Raw genomic sequence first — 19,126 nt, forward strand, 5'->3', positions numbered from 1 at the left:
CCACTCAGAGGCTTAAATCTTCTGCGCTACCTTTGGCAGCTTTGGCACTGTGTATGCTTCTAGACTAACTTTTGATTTGGAAGCACTTTGGTGTGTGTATCCACACAGGTTCATATTTTGGGGAAGTTTTGGTTTGCATGTTTTTCATTATTAGGTCATGTCTGTTTTGTATGTTGTGAAAAAGCAGAATCAATTTAAAGCTTTGGCAGAGTTATACCTATTAGAAGTTTTCTGTGAGCACGTGATGCTAAAAAGTGGGAATTTTAGGATTTTTTTGTTCCTTATCAAACCATCAGAGCCATGTAATCCTGGAAATAACCAGTTAGTGAACTGATGTGTTCATTTGTTTTCAAGTGGAACACTTCAGAGGGGTAAAGGGGGAGAGAGACTTGAAAAACCAGGCTCAGTAGTTTAAACTTAATCCTACTGTTGATTCTTCTTTTATAAAAGTTTTTAATTGCATCACCAGGCAAAAATGGAGAGCAGCTGCACTGCTGTGAAGTTTAGAGTAATTCAGGAATTGCTGGAAATAAGCACCAGCACCTTGAGGAGTTCATGGAAGAACTAATTGATATCCCAAACGATCTCTGGTTTCATCCAGGGAACAGATTTTTATTTTTTAAAAGTGCTTCTCTCCCAGCCACAGGGTTAAAAAGCAAAAGAAAATTAACATACTCATTGAGAAATATTTTTATATCAAATCATGCACCTAATGATTGGATGAACTTTAAATTTTGGGGAAATTCAGTTGTCATCATTGGAAGGCTAAGAGAAGCTGTAAAACTTCAAGGCAGTAAGTAAGGGCCTAATCTAAACGTGCCTGTGGCAACTCCACTCTGTTGTTAGAAATGGTACTTTGTGTTGATTGCAAGTCTTGAGTCCTCACAAGCCAGATGTGGTACCACGGCACAGGCAGTAGGGTTGTGTTTATTCCTAGTAAGTGCCTGGACACTTGGCTTTTAAAAAGACAATGCTGATCCATGTGGGATAGCATAAAGATGGTTTTTATAAAGAACTGGACTTTAATGACCATGCCAGGCACTTTAATCCCCTTTTCAAACTCACTTGCAAGCAGAGTAGAGCCCCCTTTGTTAGGTGAGGATTGACAGGATTCATGTGTTAAACCAGTGTAACATCTCGTGGGAATTTTAAACTCTCCTAGACTAAATTGTCTCTTCAGTGCTGGAGCAGTGTTTTAAAATGATACAAACTCCCTGAACGGAAAGCCTGTAGAGTTGTTGCTAAAGAGATACTCTGCTTCTTAGAAGTGCAGAGGTTAGCATCCCTCTCTCTAAGTTATGATTTACATTCAAAGACCTAAACCTTGTCATTGTATGAAGGCATAAAAACAATGTGACATCTTTAATCCAAACTTCAGTATAGAACATTCATGGAATTTAAAAAGAAACTGGGAAGATTCCTAAAGCAAGAACACTTCATTAGTTGTCCTTACCTGCTTCTCCTCTTCCTTCAGTGTAAAATTTTTAGTAAAGGTTCAGATTAGTTCCAAATTCATCCATCTAATTTATTGTTCTTCATTGACAACACTCACAAAACCCTTACCCCTCACTGCTGCCATGTCTCTGCTTGGCTCGCCGTGGGACTCCTGATGCTCTGAATGCAAAGAAGTTTTTATTTTCCATGCAGATCTTGCCTCGGTAGTTTGTGTCAAAACATTAATAACTTTGCACCTTTTGAAAGAATGTCACTTTTATAACTTGATTAAACACTGTATATAACTGTGTTAGTATATGTTAATAGAGCTATGTAGAAAAACCATCTAGAAAAAATTATAATAAATACTTAAATACCCTGTGGGCCTCTAGATGGTGACAGAGTTTTTTGTGAGACTTGAGTATCAGGGCAGCTGTCAGGTAGGGCAAGAGGAGGGCTGAGGAGGGCTGGAGATGACTGAGTCTATTTTCATGATGATGCTTATTAGATGAAGATGATTTATATCAGAGCTTTGATCACCTCCTGTTCTGCCATCAAAGGTTTTTACCCAGATGTGGGTGGACTTGATTCCTGTTGCTCTCTGGTACATTTGGTCTAAGAAGCCTGGGGTGATAGCAGCCCCCACACCAGGAGCAGTAGTGGTGAGGGATGTGGTGTGGAGGTCGGACTGGGAACCTGTGAGGTGACAGGGAAGAGAAATGGCTGCAGGTGCTGGGAGTGCTCTGGAGGTGGGGGCTTACACTGGCATGATGGTCAGGTGGCAGCTGGAGCAGAGGAGTGAGGGGACTTTTAATAAAAAACAGAGTGAAAGTAAAAGAATTATAGTTGCTGTATAGTGTCTGCATTTGTGTCTTTGAGGCAATGTCATGTAAATTCTGAGCAGCTTGTTCAGACATCCGGCATTTATGTAATTATTAGTACCCTCATTAATGAGGATGGAAAATGTGTGCCCTAAATGACCCAGAAAAAACAGAACTTGATTCCTGTTTAATATTGGAAAAAAAAAATCTCAGTGTTTTTTGTGCTGAAAAATGTTTTAAATCCCAATACCAAGACTCTTCCCCAGCAAAGCAGGGAGGTAGCAGCTCTGCACCCTCCTTTGGGAAGGAAGGTGCTTGAGGGCTGGGCCCCGGGCCGAGCACCCTGGCAGCTGGTGACACGCTGCAGCTCCTGCACTCGAGATTTGGGTTATCTGCACCTCAAAGCAATACTGAAATTCTGTAACGGTAACCTGCCTGCCTGACGCCTGGGTGGGATTTCACACCTGCCCCCTCCATCCTGCTCGGCGAAGCTCCATCTTGCCCTGCACCAGAGAGAGTCGCTTCACTGAAATGGGTTTATTTTTGTAATATTTAATAACTGTCGCTCCGCCTCTGTTGACGACCCTCCTCTGTACAGGTCTGTGGACGCAACTGTTACACTGTAAAGTTGTAAATGAGAATAAAGGTGGTTTTGGAGAAGAGCCGGGCTGCGGCCTCTGCTTGGCGGGCGGGGCGGGGACGCCGCCATCTTACGCCGTGGTGACACAGCAGGGCGCTGCGCCCCACAGGCCCTGATTGACAGCTGCGTCGTCCACCCGTGAGCGGCTGCGGGGGTGCCTGACCCGCCTCTTTGTGGGCGGGCTTCCGGTGCGCGGGGCAGGAAGAGCCGGGCGGCGCAGGGCCTGCGGGCGGCGGTGGCAGCAGGTACCGGCACGGGGGGCGGTGGAGCGGGCCTCATTCGGCCCGGCCAAGTTCCGCCTCAGGCCCCGAGCGGTCCCGTTCGACCCTGTCAATCGATTGCCTCGGCGATTTCGCTGAGGCCCGGCCTGCGGGTTGGCTGCGCCTAGCGCTGGGGACCGGGATCTGCCGCCGGCGAGGGTCTGGGGGGCAGCGGCCCGGCGGCCTCGGGGGTCTGGCTGGAGATCACGGCCTCTTGAATGGCGAGAAGCGTTGGAGGCGGCTGTGGCCGGGCAGACAGCCTGGGCTGTGCTTGGTTGTGCGGCTGGCCTGCACCCAAGGCCCTGTGTGCCGGCAGCACCGCTCCCGGCTTTGCGTGAGGGGCTCGGGCCGCGCTCTGCTGCAGCGGTGCCCTCCGATCGTCAGTGCTGGGAGGGTGGGTTAAGCGGTACTGCGAGCTTAAAAACAGCTGCTAAGTCATGCAGGCCGACCGGTCTCCGGCATTAACTCCTCGACCTGCGAGGTCGATAAATGCATCCCTTGGGAGACACTAAGCAGCTGCAGCTGAGATGACCCGTAGACAGTGGCTCTGTCACAGGCAGCTAGAGGTTCTCTGCCTGGAATGCTGAAGCAGGAGCTTGAAGATCAGTATTCTAGCAGGACTTCTTGCAGTTAAAACGTCCCCGATCATGTGAAGCATCCGGGGCGGTGGTGATTTTCAAGTACTTTAGCAGATAGGCTACGTTTTATCAGTGGAGGTCTGTGGAGTGTCCTGGGTTCCACTTTAGTTCTTCTGGATCATCTTGAAATTCTGCAGGCAATAAGAAAGATTCCTTTTGGCAGAGCTTGTTTGATAAAGGCACTGAGAAAAGAGAATATGGTTCCTCATCGCATCTGCAGCTCTCTCTGTTTCCAGGATGTCTTCAGGTGCATTATTTCCAAGCCTGGTGCCAGGCTCCCGTGGCTCTTCAAGCAAATACCTGGTGGAATTTCGAGCAGGGAAGATGTCCCTGAAAGGTAGCACTGTAACTCCAGACAAGAGAAAAGGTCTTGTGTACATCCAGCAGACTGATGATTCCCTCATTCACTTCTGCTGGAAGGACAGGACTTCGGGCAATGTTGAGGATGTGAGTATGGGTTTGTGTTTCAGTGCTGAGGCATTAAGTTGTGGTCTGTCTTGTTCTATTTGTGCTGAAAAAGGTTCTCTAAGGCAAATTAGGATGAGTGTGCCACTGTGGCTTTGCAGAATGGCACTTCCAAATCCCCTCTTGCTCCTCAGAGTAGAGGAGGGAAGGCTTGGGGAGGAGGGCAGAGGTCTTTGGGAGGCTAAGTAATATTCATGTATTTTCTCAAACATGTTCCCACTGCCACATTTTGCAGGATTTGATTATTTTTCCTGATGACTGTGAATTCAAGAGGGTACCTCAGTGCACTACGGGACGTGTGTATGTATTGAAGTTCAAGGCAGGATCAAAACGACTCTTCTTCTGGATGCAGGTTGGTGGGAACACAGCAATAAAGGTTTTAGAACAAAGTGCTTCCAGTTTGACTCCTACCAAGAGCAACTTTCTTGCAGGAGCCAAAGACAGACAAGGATGAGGAACATTGCCGTAAAGTCAATGAGTATCTCAACAACCCACCAATGCCTGGTGCCTTGGGGGGAAATGCAAGTGGAGGCCACGAGCTCTCAGCATTGGGAGGTACAGTTCATTCTCTGCTCCTTCATGTGACAGCCTTGTTTTTTCTAGGTTTATTTTTAGAATAAGTAACTTGTAGTTCCTTAGGAAGAAATTCCTGATGGCTCTGGAGGGTGAGTTGGGGACAATATAATACTAGAAGTATAAATGTGCTTTTAGCAAAATAAACTGTGCTGTTTTAATAGGTGCAGGCTGAAAGTTAAGACTGCCAGGAGAAATCTCTCTTTGTTTCCAGCAGATTCTCTGGAGTCTTACTTCTTTCTGAAGCCAAGTTACATTTATCTTTTATGAACATCATGAATCAGTAAACACTTGAAACTGTTTTTTCCATACAGAATGTGATGCCAATTAATCTCCTGCTGCTTGAGCCGGAGTGCTGTGAAAAAAAAAAAAACAAACCTCTGTGAATATGTTGTGTTTCAGAATGTTTTTGTTTTTAGGTGAGGGTGGCTTGCAAAGCCTTCTTGGAAACATGAGCCATAACCAGCTCATGCAGCTGATCGGACCAACGGGCTTAGGAGGACTTGGTAAAATGCTTTAATATCTTTATGCCAAAATGGTGTTTTCTCCTGCCAGGTTAAATCTTACCTGACAATATTTCCCAGTAGTGCTGTTGATTTGAATAGCTCTGCTTTCATGGCAGAAAGCAAAGCCCTGCCTCAAAGATAGGCTGAGGGGCAAAAAAAAGAATGCAGGAAGTGAAGGGCTCCAGATTCTGCACAGCACTTGTTTAGGGCTTGATCTGCAAGGAATATCAGTTCTGCTCCTTGCTCTGCTCAATCTTCTGCTTTTTTTCTTTTCCTCCTGTTTTTCTACCCTTTCTCCTCTTCCTAAATATTCACTGGAACAGCAACTGAGAACCTGGGGCTCATCCCTAGTGAATGTCCCAGTTACCAGGCTGAGGAGTTGCTCATCTTGTCTCTCTGATTCAGTGAATATTTGTGTGCAGAGTTCAGAGGAAGGCTGGAGCATGCTCATCCCACAGTACTCTGGTCAGAGGAGTGAGACTCATCTTAGGATTTTCTCTCCTGGGACTCTCTGGGAGAGCTTGAATCACTGCTTTGTTTTTTTTCTGGAGGGGATGAGAGGTGTGTTGGAGTCCCTGCTGTGGTCTGGTATTAGCCCTATCCACACTTCAAGCCCAAAAGCATTTCCTGAGAGACAGACTCTCAACTGGAAGTAGGCAAAGTCAGTGACTAAGGTTCTGTGCTTGAGCTCTAAAGTCCATATTTATAGCTCTAGCACATCTTCTTAGCCTGAGATGCAAATCTCTGTTAGTGCTGGAATATTCTGACTTTTTAGATTGTGTTTGGAAAAGATCTTCCTTCTTGAAACTTCATGTGATTCCTGAGACTGTCTTCCTCTTCTCAACACTTTCTTGGCAGCTCTTCTTTGCCTTTCCATCAGACAGCTTGACATGAAGCTCACTGCAGTAATGCAAGGAAAGCCATCTGCTTGCCTTGGCAAATGGTGGTTGTGGTGAATCTGTCTGGATCTTTTCCCCCAGTAGCATCTTGTCCTTTTGCATCAGGCTTGCATCTTTCTTAGGACTCTGCTTTTATTGCAGAGCTCCTGCCACGAAGCAGCTTTCTTGCTTCTGGGTAAACTTTCCTAGCAAGGACAGACTGAGGAGTGTGTGGTACAGCCTGGGCAGCTGCACTCTACTGTTCCTGAGGCTGTGGAAGCTCTGGGTTGGTGAAAAAAAAGTCCTAGGCACATGGTTCCTTAGAGTGGGTTCTGTACAAAGGAGCTAGTGGCTGGCACTCACTCTGACCTCCAGTCTGTTAATCATGTTTGCTAGTGGAGTGTCATTGTTCTGTCCTCATGCAGGTCTGGTGTAGGGAGGTGTGTCCAGTTCTGTGTGGTACAAGAAAGCACAAGAAAGCAAGTGTATGGACAATGGAGTGTTTGGCTGATGTGGCTCAGAGGAATTGTAGAAGGACAATCAGTCACTGACAGCTCCAGTGGACTGAGAAGCTGTGATAAGTCCTTGGTAGCTGGCATGTGTGGGTGAAGGAGGCTGATACTCGTTTGTTTTGCACATGGCAGTTGGCTCAAGGGCTGAGTGTTGGTTTCCTGCTGTCTCCTGATTGCTGCTCTGCTGGGAGCAGTTTGTGTGGGGGGCTGTCCTCACTTTGTGTATGAGGTGTTTAAGATCTCTGCTGAGTCTGCTGCTGCACCTCTGTTAGGTCTGAAGCTGCAAACCCCAGCTGTATGGGGGGGACAGCAGCAGTGACTCAAAGGCTCTTCCTCTATCTTCTGCTGAGGGCCTTGGCTTAGAATTTAGAGAAAAATTGGATTTTTGGGAATGAGTAGATAGGAGGAAAGGGCTGTGCTACAATGATTCTGTATGTGTGGCACAAACTAAAGTAATCTCATCCTTGTATTTACCTAGAAACGGAGTCATTTCTGAAACGTGCAGCTCTCTCTGGGGCAGTTTTCTGATGGGGAAGTAAGATCAGAATGAGATCTGTTAAGGAAAGAGTGTGGGGGTTGGTCTGGGCTCTTTCACCCCCTCCTCTATTGTAGCAGACAAAACCTTTCAGGTACAAGAGTGACCTCTCCAGAGCAGAGAGGTGCAAAAAACCTGAAGAAATAAATTCCTAAACCTGTTCTTCTTTTATGTTTACGGAAGGTGGGCTGGGTGCGCTGACAGGTCCTGGGCTGGCCAGTCTCCTTGGAAGTGGGGGACCCCCAACCAGCAGCTCATCATCAAGGTAGGGTCCCTGTCTGGTCTGGGTTTGTATTGGCCTTGTAATGTCAAGTTTTCACTGCTGTGGGAGGAACTGTGGCCTCCTGAGCAGGAGATATGATGGGAATTGAATCTGCTTATTACCTCTGAAATGAGGTAGGAGCTCTTCATGTTGTAGAGCTAGGAAAAGAAGCTTTTTAAAATACCAGAGGCAAAGCTCTTTTTTCAGGGGATTCCTGCACTAAGTATCTCTTCCAGCTCTCGCAGCCAGTCAGCTGCTGTGACACCATCTTCCACAACTTCTTCTACACGTGTCACACCTGCCCCGTCCGTTCCTGCGGCTGCCTCCGTGACCAGTCCCAGCCCCGTACCAAGTTCGGGTAATGGAACCAGCTCAGCCACGAGCCCAACCCAGCCCATTCAACTGAGTGACCTTCAGAACATCTTGGCTACTATGAATGTGCCAGCTGGAGCAGGAGGACAGCAAGGTAACAGTGTTCTGACCAGGCAGCTCTTGGATCCATAAGTCCTTTGGAGCTGTTTTACTGTCCTGTTCCGAATTAGTTTGAAAGGTTCCTGATTTGTTTTTAATTTTTTTTCCCAACATGCCGTTCCTGCTGCTGTAAGTCTTCTCCAAATCTGAGGGAGGAAGGATGCTAGCAGCATGCTAGGTCTCAGTACTCCTGGTTTCCATGATATAAAGGTGGGGTTTCGTGCACAGTCTAACAGCCAACCCTTTATTTCCATCCTAGTTGACCTGGCAACTGTTCTGACTCCCGAGATAATGGCTCCCATCCTGGCCAATGCTGAAGTTCAGGAACGGTTGATGCCTTACCTCCCCTCGGGAGAGTCTCTGCCACAGACTGCAGAGGAGATTCAGAATACCCTGACATCACCTCAGTTTCAGCAGGTGGGTGCCTTGATGTCACAGGAGCTGCTGTTCTCCTCCCCCGTGGCTCCTTTGCCCTGCTTTTTCAGGTTCCTCTTGATGTTCAGCGTAGGAAGTTGCTCAGTAGAAGCAAAGAGGAGGAGGGACAGGGTTTAATGGAGCACAAGTTCTTCTGCCTGCACACCCAAGGGCAGCATCAGAATGATTTTTACTTTTTTCTTTTTGGAATTGAGCTTTACCCTTCTCTTTATTTTATTTGTCTCTGGCAAGTGACAGGACTAGTAGCAAATTCATGATTCCTTGTCAAGAGTGACTTGTCAGCAGTCTCCTTAAAGGTCATTTCAAGTGACTGAAGGGAAGAGATGCTCATGGTTACAGCTCTGTCTTGTGCCTCTTGAAACACTGATACTTAATTCCAGTGCTGCCTGTGTGTGACTAAAGCTGATGTGTTACAGGGCAGATTGAACTGGTTACACTGAGTGATTGAAATCTATTAATTTGGAAAATTCCAGTGGCTAAGGCAGCTGGTTTAACTAGAGCAGCTCTTCTGTGGAGACAAGACTGGGAACTGAGGGCTGTTTTAATTGGTGGTTTGATAGAGTGTCTGCATCTAAGTAAGGATTCCAGTTGTCCATCACTTTGAGAGTGATAGAGCACTGGAACAGGCTGTCCAGAGAAGTTGTGGAGCCTTTGTATCTGGAGGCTTTCAAAGCCTGGCTGGATGTGTTCTTGGGTGATTTACTCTGGGTGATCCTGCTGTAGCAGGGGATTGGACTAGATGATCTTCAGAGGTCCCTTCCATCCCCCACCTTGTGATTCTTGTGAACCAAGTGGCAGTCATATTACTGTGGTTTGATGTGCTGCTTAGTTTGTGCTTACTGACATCCAGCTGGTGACAAGCAGACGTTCCAGCTTGCAGACTCCACAGGGCCTGTGGGTGCAGCAGCATTTTGGAGCCTGCCCACAGTGGGGGAGTTGATGGAGTGGCTGCTCCAGATCAGCCAGTCTCCAAGTTGTGACAGGGCTGCTCTCCTCCCCTGGGTGTTGCACAGTAGCTGCCTGGTGCTGGAGTAACACGATGCAAACATTTGGGTTTTTGACACTTTTGACTCTGATTCACAGGCATTGAGCATGTTCAGTGCTGCCTTAGCTTCAGGACAGCTTGGCCCATTAATGAGTCAGTTTGGCTTACCCGCAGAGGCAGTAGATGCAGCAAATAAAGGAGGTAAGTGTTGGTGCTGTCGGGTGATGAGGGGGTTTGGGGTTTGCTGTTTGCCACTGCACACAGCCACTGAATGTGGAATGTAGTCATTAGATGCTGAGTAGCTGCTGGGAGCCAGCCCTTGCATTGTTGTTTTCACAATGCAAAGGAGAGTGGCTCAGTAGTTCTCCAGCAGACACTGTGATGTCAGACCTGCCTTTAGAGAAGTTCTGCAGAGCTGTGCTGAGCAGCCTTGCATTATTTTTTTCTGATAGCGGTGTAAGGCTCACAGTCACTTTGTCACATCTCTTGTGGGAGTCTCAATGATTCCCCTGAAACCTGTGAATACAGGTGGGGCCTGTAGCTCTTGGGGGAGGGGGTGTGTGTCAGCTTTCCCTGATGAGATTTTAGCATCCATTCCATGGCTGCAGCAATTCTGGTCTTGGGCTGCCTGTGCAGTGAAAGGTGCATGGAACACTGGCTGTGTCAGATCCAAACGTCTGTTATGTATCCAGTGCTAAAATTTTCTTCCCTGCTAGTAGATTCTTACTAAAGCAACTGTTTATTTTCCAAGTAGTGAAGTTTAACCACATGTTGGCTATAAATTGCATCCCAGAAAGTGCAAAGTGAAATAACTACTGTGTTTAACTTCTAGATGTAGAAGCATTTGCCAAAGCAATGCAGAACAGTGTCAAGTCAGACCAAAAGGAAGGAGACGCTAAGGACAAGAAAGACGAAGAGGAAGATATGAGTTTAGATTAAGTTATTTGCTCTTCCTTACAGATATTCCTAGATACTAACTTAAGCAACTGCAGTAGGATTACTAACTTCATATTGTGCTTATATAAATCTACAAATAAAGGAATTTTCTTTATCTGCCATGCTGTTCTTGCTCAACTCTATGGAAACTTGCTCTTTGTTTCAGTGGAGTTTCCCCCCTTGTTGGGATGCTCTGATCTTGAGCTTGGAAGAAGTGGTCCTTGAATGTTAACCAAGTGCCTTGGGCCCCTTTACCTTCTCATTCCCTGTCCTATGGGATTTCCCCTGGCAATTGCTTGAAGGCTACACTCAACCTTCACTGCTTCAACCAGACCCTCCTTGTTAGTGAGTATAAGAGTTGGGTTGATGGTTGGACTTGAGGATCTTAAAAGCCTTTTCCAAACAAAATTATTCTGACTGGTCGTCCTCTTACAGTTCTACATTAGCCTCACACTTGTTCTTCACCACCAAAGTGAAAAGAGAGTAACATAAAACTTTATTCAACTCCAAAGTATGTACCAGTGATTTACAAAGACCATCTTTAATACTAAAACTTAAAACCAGGTCATAATTACATTTTTTTTTTTAAAAGATGGACAACTTAAAAACCCATTTTACAATATTTACCCCTCATAAAAAAAAACCACAATATACTGATATAAGTTATAAGTCCATTTCAGAAGCAAGACTTTGTCCCCAGGTGGCTAGAGATATATATATACACACACACACAAATATATATATGACGTGTAAGTGCACGAGTGAGCTAGGTGTTTGGGGAGAAAAAAGGTGGTTTCAAGTGAGAACTGCACTAGAAAAGCTGTGAGTGAGGCTGGGCAGGAGAAGGCAGCTGCTGGCATGGTGGATGAGGGCCAAGTGGCATTTCACCCCCAGCCAGACTCAGAGGTAACCTTTCCTTATTTCTTCCCTTTCAAAGGTTCTTGCTTCAGGCAATGGAACCTTTTGTCAGTGTATCTACCAGTGCTGAATGCAACTGCAGAGTCAGAGAGGGGTATTTGGGTCTGGCTGCTTCCCTCAGCAGCTCTCCCAGCCTAATTTGTTCCTTTTTTTTTTTAAAGATGCTTATAAATTAATCTGTTCCAATGATGCTAATTCTGCAAACAGAATTTTGTCCAAGTTTCCCCTCGCAGGGCTCTATTTAGCAGTGGTAGGTGAATTGAGACTGCCCTTGGGGGAGCTTAAATGTGTCCTTGCTTATAAAAACACAAAAGTGACTGAATTAATCCAGTTTGTCCTAATTGCATTTGTTATAAAACAGAAACTGCCTCCAGCTTTTAGCAGGAGACAGTCTGTGACCGTTATTAATAGCCTCAAGTGTTCTGTGAAGTAAATCTATGTGCGTTGTAAGTGTGGGGTGAAGGGAGCAGGATTTAGGACATGCTGCACAGCTGCTGTGCTCCAGCCCACGCTCTGCAGGACAGGAGCTCTTGCCGTGAGCCACGTGGCAGCATGAGTCCTGCCACACTTGACCACAGCCTGCAGACACGTCACCGCCATGGAAGGACCCAGTCCTGTCTCCACATCCTGCTCCAGCTGTTTGCTTTTTGTGAAAGATGTCCCCAAAGTGCCCCCCTTCTCCCCACCCTCCTACCCTGCTTTCCGTCCCCTTGGATTCAGGGCCCCTCTCTGGTTTTGGCCCCAGACTTGTGCCTGAAGTCACTGGAGATGAAGTGTGGCTGACCACAGTGAGTGCTATGGAGTGGTGAGGTCTGGGGCCCAGGGAGAAGCGCTGTCAGCTGGGCTGTACTCGGAGGTGCAGGCACTTACAACACAGGGCAACCCTTAAGACCAACGGAGCCCCTGACAGTCCTGGCTCGTAGCAAGTCCACATGGCTCCGGTTGATCACCAGGTTCCTTATGCAGCCCACGTAATGAGGCAGGGGAGGTAACGGTGACAGGGTGCTGGTGCTGTCTGTCTCTGCAGAAGGAACAAATGAAACCAAACCTTAGTCTGGCTGGTGAGAGGGCAGGGGGTTAAGCACCTCTAGCTTGTGTGTGGAACAGGATCTCTCTTGGCTTTGGGGTATGTTCTGCAGCCTGTCTTTCCCAACTCACCTGGCAGCCCCCCAACGTGGAAGGTTGCCCTTGTGCTGGGTGCAGGAGGCTGGCTGGGTCCCACTGTGTAGTTGCCTTCTGTGTCCACATCAACCTGGATGACGTTTTTCCATTTGGTAACTTCAGAAGAAAACAACAGTTAGTGCTGCTTGCTGGAGAGCAAGGTCACCTCCAACCTCTGGCCCAGACCAGTGATGCAGCACAGCAAAACTACTGGGAGGGTCAGAGGACCTTGCCCAGCTCTTGGGAAACATCCCAGGCTGGACAGCCTCCTCAAAGACCTGTCCTTTGGCAACAGCAGCCATCCATAAAGCACTGTGTCTTGCTCTGGTGAAGAGCCCTCTCCCAGGGGGGTGGGACAGCACTAATAAGATCAGGGAGGACTCTTGATTAGGAAATTACTCAATTTGGGAGATTGCAGCTGCCATTAAGTGCATACAGGTGGGACCCAGGGCTTAAATACCTGAGGAAGAGGCCCAGGCTCCCTCCAGGAGCTGTGGGCTGAGCAGCAGGAGTGGAGCAGCATCCTGGCGGCCACCTACCTGCAATGGTGTGCCACTGCCCATCACAGAGAGCTGGACTTGTCACTGATGAGGAGAACTCCTCACCCCCAATGTTCACTCTCACTGTGACCTGGAGTGTGAGAGAGGGCAATTGGAGCCCAGTGAGTTGAGTGGGATAGGCAGGAGATGGCAGTTGTCTCTGAAAACCTGTGGGGAAGCCACCCTCCCACTACCTTTGTCTCGTCCATGTACAGCAGCATATGGTGGCTTCTCCTTGTGCTGAGGTGGAAGATGAGGCCAGAGGCACTGCGGGGACGGACTTCCAGCGTCACTTCCAAGTCCTGCTCAGTCACCAGTGCATCAGCTGGAAGAGAAACTCCACTGGTGAGGAGAGGGACAAGGGCCCTCCCAGTTCCAGGGCTGTGGGAGCCAGCCCAGGCTGCTGTGAGGTACCTAGGATGATGGACCCGCCATCCGCAGAGAAGAAGACCCCGCTCTCCAGTGCACCCTCATAGCATGGTGTCACTCCAAAGGTGCGTGAGGGGGGACCCAAGGGCCTCCTATCCAGCTGCAGGTTCCTCAGGCAGCCGTCAAAGCTGGAGACTGAAGCAACCTGCAGAGAGGCCACGGAGGTGAGCACAGAGGGGCCAAAACCTGGCAGGCACAGGGTGATGGCTTGGGATGGGGAACTGGTAAAGACAGGGTGATGCCATGGGACCACCACGCCCTTACCGGTATGTGAGCCTTGGCTTTGCCAGCCGGGATGCCCCCCACATACAAGGGAGTCTGGGCCACAAAGAGCTCTGTCGTGGGCACAGCAGCATCTTGGGCTCGCAGCCCGTTGATGACCAGCTGGACTTGGCTCCGGTCTCTGCTGAAGAAGACCTGCAAAGACCAAATGACAGTGCCAAGACTGGGGGCTTTCTGGGCTGGGAGCAGTCCCAGAGCTGTGGCCTGGGAAGGGAGACCTCAGCTGAGTGCAGCCAGCCCTGGCTGTGATTTTGCTGTCTCCTTTACTCCCATGGGACCATAGATGTTCCATGTACACTTAAGAAGAGATGCCCAGAGCAGGGCTGCACAGAGCTAACCCCTGAAGAGGCACCTGGTGCCAGGAGGTGGCTCGGGGAGGTCCTGCCAAGCCCTGCCCTTGCACTCACCGTGTGCCAGCGCCGGTCCCGGTACTTGTCTTTGCTGCGGATGCGCAGCCGGCGCCTGCCGGTGCCCACCAGGAAGACAAAGTGCCCGTTGGAAACAAAGAGAGCCATGAAGGTGCCCTGCTCGCCCGCCACGTAGAACAGCAGCCCACTGGAAGAGTTCAGCTTCACCTCCAGGGAGAAATGGGACCTGCAGACAGGCAGTGATGGGAGCACCCTGCTCTCCCACAACAGACAGCTGCTCTCCAAGCGATGGTCCCTGGGGCTGGGCATGGGGGAGCCTCACCTCTGCCCAAAGGAGGCTGGGATCTCCTCAAATTCCCACCGGCTGCTGGGGGCACCCCCAAAGCGGAAGGCACCCACGGCTGCGCGGGGCTGTGGGTGCAGCTGGCAGAGTCCATCCCGATCATGGCGGCGGTCCTTTGAGACAGGCCTGCTGGGCACCTACACAAGATGCACCAAGGAATGGAGTGAGGGAAGAGCCTCTGGGGGTGTCACAGGGCAGAGGTGCTCAGTAAGGGGACAGTGGGGGCATCTGAGGAGGATGAGGAGGATGTGGGGAGTTTTGGCAGCAGCTGGTACCTTGGATTTCCTCCTTTCTTTCTTAGGAGTGACTCTGAGCTGCTGTGGCTGCTCACCCCAGGGACAGCTCATGGTGACGTTGATGTTCTCCACATTCTGCTGCAGGTCTACCACCATCTGTGGCTCTGACACTCTACAAGCAGGGAGAAGAGGTTTCTGTCACAGGGGCAGCTGGGAAATGGGAAGAGGCTGAGCAGCCCTGCTCTCTGGCCAGTAGCAAAGAGATGCCCACCGTTTGACGAAGACGTTCGCAATGCAGCCGGTGAGATTGCTGGGGGCAGCTGGATCCGGGGAGCCCCCGAGCTGGAAGAGCTGCTGCCCATCTTGCTGCTGCTGCCGCTGGCCAGGCCCAGCACCTGCCACTGAGTCCTGCAGCTCGTCATCCACGTACAGCCGCAGCCTGTGGGGACGAGCAGTGTGGGCTGAGCAGGTCCCTGTGCCCAATGGCATCTGGTGGCACCCCATCCTCACGTGCTACTGGGACACATACCCACGGGTGTCACTGTAGAAGGCCACATAGTGTGTCCTGCCATCTGCATAGACATTTTGAGTGGTGACTTCGGTTGCCAGCAGCTTCAAGGCCAGTTGGCCTCTCTGGAGGGACACCTGGCACATCCCCTCCTGCAGAAAGCATCACCCCATGAATCCTCAGGAGCTGAACCTCGAGGAAGAGCCCATTTCCCCACCACCCTCCAAGAATTTAGGGTGCAGATCTCGCCACAGATTCACCCTCTGGTCCCATCAAAATCCTCCCGCTTTCCCAGGAGGTCCCAGCACTATCCCCAGAGCAGCAGCAGCCGGCATAGCTGGGGAGAGTGCGGGTGCCCACCTGGGTGGTGTGGTGGTAGAGCAGACCCTCGTGCTGGCTCGTCTGGAAGCTGAAGCCGCTGTAGAAATCCTGCAGCCCTGACACATCCTTCAGGGCCAGGGTCAGGTAGCCGTGGCCATGGACACTGACTGATCGAGCAATCTGTGAGGGACACCATGGAGGAGAGGTGAGAGCCTGGCCATGGGAGGGGTGCTGGGAGGATGATCGAGGTGCTCAGGTGTTCTCTAGGTCTGGCTGGTGCTATTGCCAGTCATGTAGAGCACCTCACCACGAACTCCCTGCTCTGAGGACCTAGGGATATTCTATGCTTGTTTCTGTGCCACCAAGGGGAGACTGGGCCTGTCCTGGGTTCCCTTGCCCTGACAGACCCTTTTCCCAGCATGCTGGCAGGGCTACCAGGGCTTTGGCCTTACCAGGAGGTCTGAGGTGCACCCATAGCTCACGCCAACGGTACTCATGCGCTTCAGGTCGACGTATTTGCCGAGAGCCTTCAAGCCCTTCATGCAGCCCCGGATGGGCCCACCCGTGGGGAAGAGTGCTTTCAAGCTGCAGGGGAAGCAGGTGGTGTTACCAGAGCAGCCCCACGCAGGATCCAGCCCTGAGCAGGATCTGGCCTTGCAGCCCTTCAGAGTGCCTGAGAAGGCCACGATGATAGCTACGGGTATCTCAAGTGCCTCAGGCACAAGGCTGCTCCAAGGCACCCAGCATGACAAAGGATTCAGTGACACCTATCAGCACCCTCATCCCTCACCAGAGATGGAGCCTACAGTGATGGGTAGTAAGAGAAAAATCTCCCCTCACATCTCCAGCAGGGTCCCAAGATCCCTGGATGTGGCTGGGAAAGGGCCAGGGCCACCCCCATGGACTCTGGAGACTGTCCCACCCCATTGCAAGCTCTACCTACCTGGGGGGCAGCACAGCTGGGGGCACACCACCCAGGTAGTAGGAGACAGCATTCTCCAGGGAGTTCTCCTGCTCCACCATGAAGATGGTGAGACGCTCCAGCCGCACCAGGATACGCTTTTTGTTATTCATTTTGAGGAGGAAAATCTGGATCTGGGGACGAGAAGAGAAAAATGATCCATCGGCCAGCCCGGGGCAATCAGGTCCATCACAGAGGGCAGCACAAAGTGTCCAGCTCACGGCTCTAGTCAAAGAACTTCTTGCAGCTCACCCTCCCCAAACCAAGGGTCTGGGTGTTCTGCATCCTCTGGATGAGCAGCCCCCAGACAAGCTGAGGAGGTGGCTGCTGCCCCTTACCGCTTTGTTTGTGGTGCTGCTGATGGTGAGGGAGGAGTTGCTGCTGGGTTTCGCCATCTCCAGGCCAGCACTGAAGTCATAGTAAAGCACCAGCTTCCCATCCCGGATGGCCAGACACAGGAACTGACCCTGAGGGAAGCAGGATGGACACTCAGACCCATGTCCTGGTGTCCAGCACTCAGCTGTGGTGCCAAGTCTGATCTGTAGTGGTGGGAGCAGGTCCTGCAGTGGGTGCTCCAACACAATCATCGGGGATTTATCTGTGAGCAGCAGCCCAGTGCTGGGGGGTGCTACAGGGAGAACACTGCAGCAGGAAATGCTCCTTGCAGTACCACCTGCCCCAGTGAACCCTGGCTTGGCTGATGGGGTCTGTGTGTGGGTGCTCTTGGAGTTCAGAGAGATCCTCCAGCACCAGACAAGCAATTGCTCTGCTGTGAGGTCTGGGTCCAGCCCTCTTGTGGCTCTAAACAACACTGCAGAATCACTGTGATTGGAAAAGACCTTTACAGTCCCTTCCAACCCCTAACATTCTGTGATTTATTATCTAAATCTACCAGGACCTACAGCATATCCTTGAGCACCATACGTGGATGGCTTTTAGACACATCCAGGCATGACGATTCAACCACTTCCCTGGGCAGCCTGTTCCAGTCTTTGATAACCCAAGAGAAAAGCTGCTCCAAGTAGAACTGCCATCTCCCAAGCCCCTCTTCTCCTCAGTGCCCTAAACTGGGAATGCCTGCAAGTGGGGTTGAGATCGTTCTGGCCCACTGAGGGGCGAAGGGTCCCCCAGGGAAGCAAGCACTTACCTGATTCTCCAGGAAGAAGATGATGCCATTGTAGGAGACCACCCGGATCTCCTGCTCGAAACGCTTTGTGGAGCCAAATTGGCTCTCAAACTTGATCTCTGCGTAACCAGTGCCATCAAAGTAGGAGCCATCAGTCAGCCAGGGGTCTCCTGTGGACTTGGACCTGAGCCACACAAGAAGAGACCCAAGGCATCACTCTAAAGCCAGCTGCCATGACCTGGGTTTGCCAAGGGTCAAAATGTATGCCACGGAGCAGAGCTGCCCCCAGGCTGGGCAGGGTGCCCTACCTTGCACAGGGCTTGTCAGCAGTGGTGTCCAGCTGGAAGGTGTGTTGGAAGTTGTAGAGGCTCACCACCTCCTCATTCAGCGTGTCCAGCTCCAGGCACCCACGGTAGTTGGGGTAGCGCAACGTGGGAGGAGGCTGGGAATGAAACCAAACAATTAGGCCGAGTTTGATCCTGGTTTTCCCATGAAATCCAGAGGTTTGCCCTTCAAGAAGCTCCAAAGGTATCGCTGATACCTCTTAGAAAGCTGAGCCTCCCTCCCTGGTGCCTGTCTCACCGTGAAGCTGGAAGGGTAGCCACCCACGTAGAAGACCACGTTGTGTGGGTCAAGGTTGAGCAGCCCCTGCTCCCCCTTGGCCACGCTCTCTCCCTTGGTCTCGTGCACCGTCTGCCTCTCCACGATCACCGACATATGCCCATACTGCAGGATCCTGCAGCAGGGAGGGGTGGTCAAGACGAGGGGAGACCCTCCAAGGAGAAGCAAACCCTGCCCCCCCCGAGCAAAGGGCCTCCCCACACAGGCCTACCGAAAATGGGTGCATCTCCCGCTGGGGAGCCCCACAGCAGCAGTGCATTGAGAGGACTCAGCACTCATGTGGCCAGCACTGCCACAGGGCTGAATGGCTCCTCCATGATGAGCTTCATCTTCCCTCTCCTGTAGGCAACCTCAGACCCACCATGACCTGGTAAGATACCATCTCCCTCCTAGGTTTTTTTTGAGGTATCTCAGCGTTGGTCACATAGGGATGACTGGATCACAGCACCTCTGTGAGCCCAGGGCCTGACTGGGCTTGGGCACAGCACTACTTGCATCCACTGCAGGGACAGTCCCCTGCTGAACTTCCTTGGATTGCATCTCCTCTCCATCTCCTACCTGTTGATACTGACAGTGGCAAACTGCTCTCCAATATCCTCATCAACAGTTAGGGAGGCTGGCTCCTCATCACCCAGCTTGTAGATCCAGTGCACCCTGTGGTCCTTGAGCACAATGCCCAGGTAGTCTCCAGTGGCCTGAAAGCAGGGAGAGACAGGACCACATGCTAGCATTTGGGACAGGCAGGAGTAGCAAGCAATTCTCTCCCTGATGCTCCTAGGGCTGCCCAGGCCAGGCAGCCCCATTGGCACAGCTCTCCCTGTACACCTCCAGCCAGGCTGATGGCTGTACCCAGGGCCTGTTCGCCACTAAGGCACCCAGGGGGTGGGTGAAGGGTGAGGGGCTGATGTCCTTCATTGGTCCTGCCATGATCCCCCACTGATGCTACCATTGATGCATGGCCC

The 19,126-nt window shown here is 50.7% G+C and overlaps 2 protein-coding genes across 2 annotated transcripts in view; one reads left to right on the forward strand and one right to left on the reverse strand.

Annotated features, from left to right (window-relative positions):
• The first annotated feature begins 3,109 nt into the window (after positions 1-3,109).
• Positions 3,110-10,434, forward strand: ADRM1 (ADRM1 26S proteasome ubiquitin receptor). The gene is made up of 10 exons (XM_054391784.1): positions 3,110-3,140; positions 4,030-4,240; positions 4,494-4,610; positions 4,690-4,813; positions 5,251-5,337; positions 7,446-7,527; positions 7,761-7,990; positions 8,255-8,412; positions 9,514-9,616; positions 10,248-10,434. The coding sequence occupies exons 2-10, from the start codon at positions 4,031-4,033 to the stop codon at positions 10,352-10,354; spliced, it is 1,218 nt and encodes a 405-aa protein (XP_054247759.1). The 5' UTR covers positions 3,110-3,140; position 4,030; the 3' UTR covers positions 10,355-10,434.
• Positions 10,435-12,135: 1,701 nt separating this feature from the next.
• The window catches only part of LAMA5 (laminin subunit alpha 5), a 93,327-nt gene continuing 86,336 nt past the window's right edge, over positions 12,136-19,126 (reverse strand). Inside the window, exons 62-80 of the mRNA XM_054392069.1 lie at positions 18,723-18,859; positions 18,126-18,279; positions 17,852-17,985; positions 17,565-17,727; positions 16,756-16,884; positions 16,400-16,551; positions 15,909-16,041; positions 15,496-15,636; positions 15,157-15,287; positions 14,899-15,066; positions 14,667-14,799; positions 14,371-14,528; positions 14,088-14,274; positions 13,663-13,815; positions 13,384-13,543; positions 13,164-13,294; positions 12,970-13,060; positions 12,428-12,547; positions 12,136-12,290 (exon numbers count right to left, since the gene is read on the reverse strand). Coding sequence (XP_054248044.1) covers positions 12,136-12,290; positions 12,428-12,547; positions 12,970-13,060; positions 13,164-13,294; positions 13,384-13,543; positions 13,663-13,815; positions 14,088-14,274; positions 14,371-14,528; positions 14,667-14,799; positions 14,899-15,066; positions 15,157-15,287; positions 15,496-15,636; positions 15,909-16,041; positions 16,400-16,551; positions 16,756-16,884; positions 17,565-17,727; positions 17,852-17,985; positions 18,126-18,279; positions 18,723-18,859 — 2,730 coding nt within the window. The remainder of the gene's footprint in view (positions 12,291-12,427; positions 12,548-12,969; positions 13,061-13,163; positions 13,295-13,383; positions 13,544-13,662; positions 13,816-14,087; positions 14,275-14,370; positions 14,529-14,666; positions 14,800-14,898; positions 15,067-15,156; positions 15,288-15,495; positions 15,637-15,908; positions 16,042-16,399; positions 16,552-16,755; positions 16,885-17,564; positions 17,728-17,851; positions 17,986-18,125; positions 18,280-18,722; positions 18,860-19,126) is intronic.

Source organism: Indicator indicator, chromosome 24 (assembly GCF_027791375.1).
Source record: "Indicator indicator isolate 239-I01 chromosome 24, UM_Iind_1.1, whole genome shotgun sequence".
Taxonomy (NCBI): Eukaryota; Metazoa; Chordata; class Aves; order Piciformes; family Indicatoridae; genus Indicator; species Indicator indicator.

Bases quoted from the DNA above. Each gene is read 5' to 3' on its own strand.
- ADRM1 (XM_054391784.1), top strand. From the start codon at position 4,031: ATGTCTTCAGGTGCATTATTTCCAAGCCTGGTGCCAGGCTCCCGTGGC. The intron at 4,241-4,493 runs GTGAGTATGGGT...CACATTTTGCAG, and splicing joins CTTCGGGCAATGTTGAGGAT to GATTTGATTATTTTTCCTGA. The intron at 7,991-8,254 runs GTAACAGTGTTC...TTTCCATCCTAG, and splicing joins TGGAGCAGGAGGACAGCAAG to TTGACCTGGCAACTGTTCTG.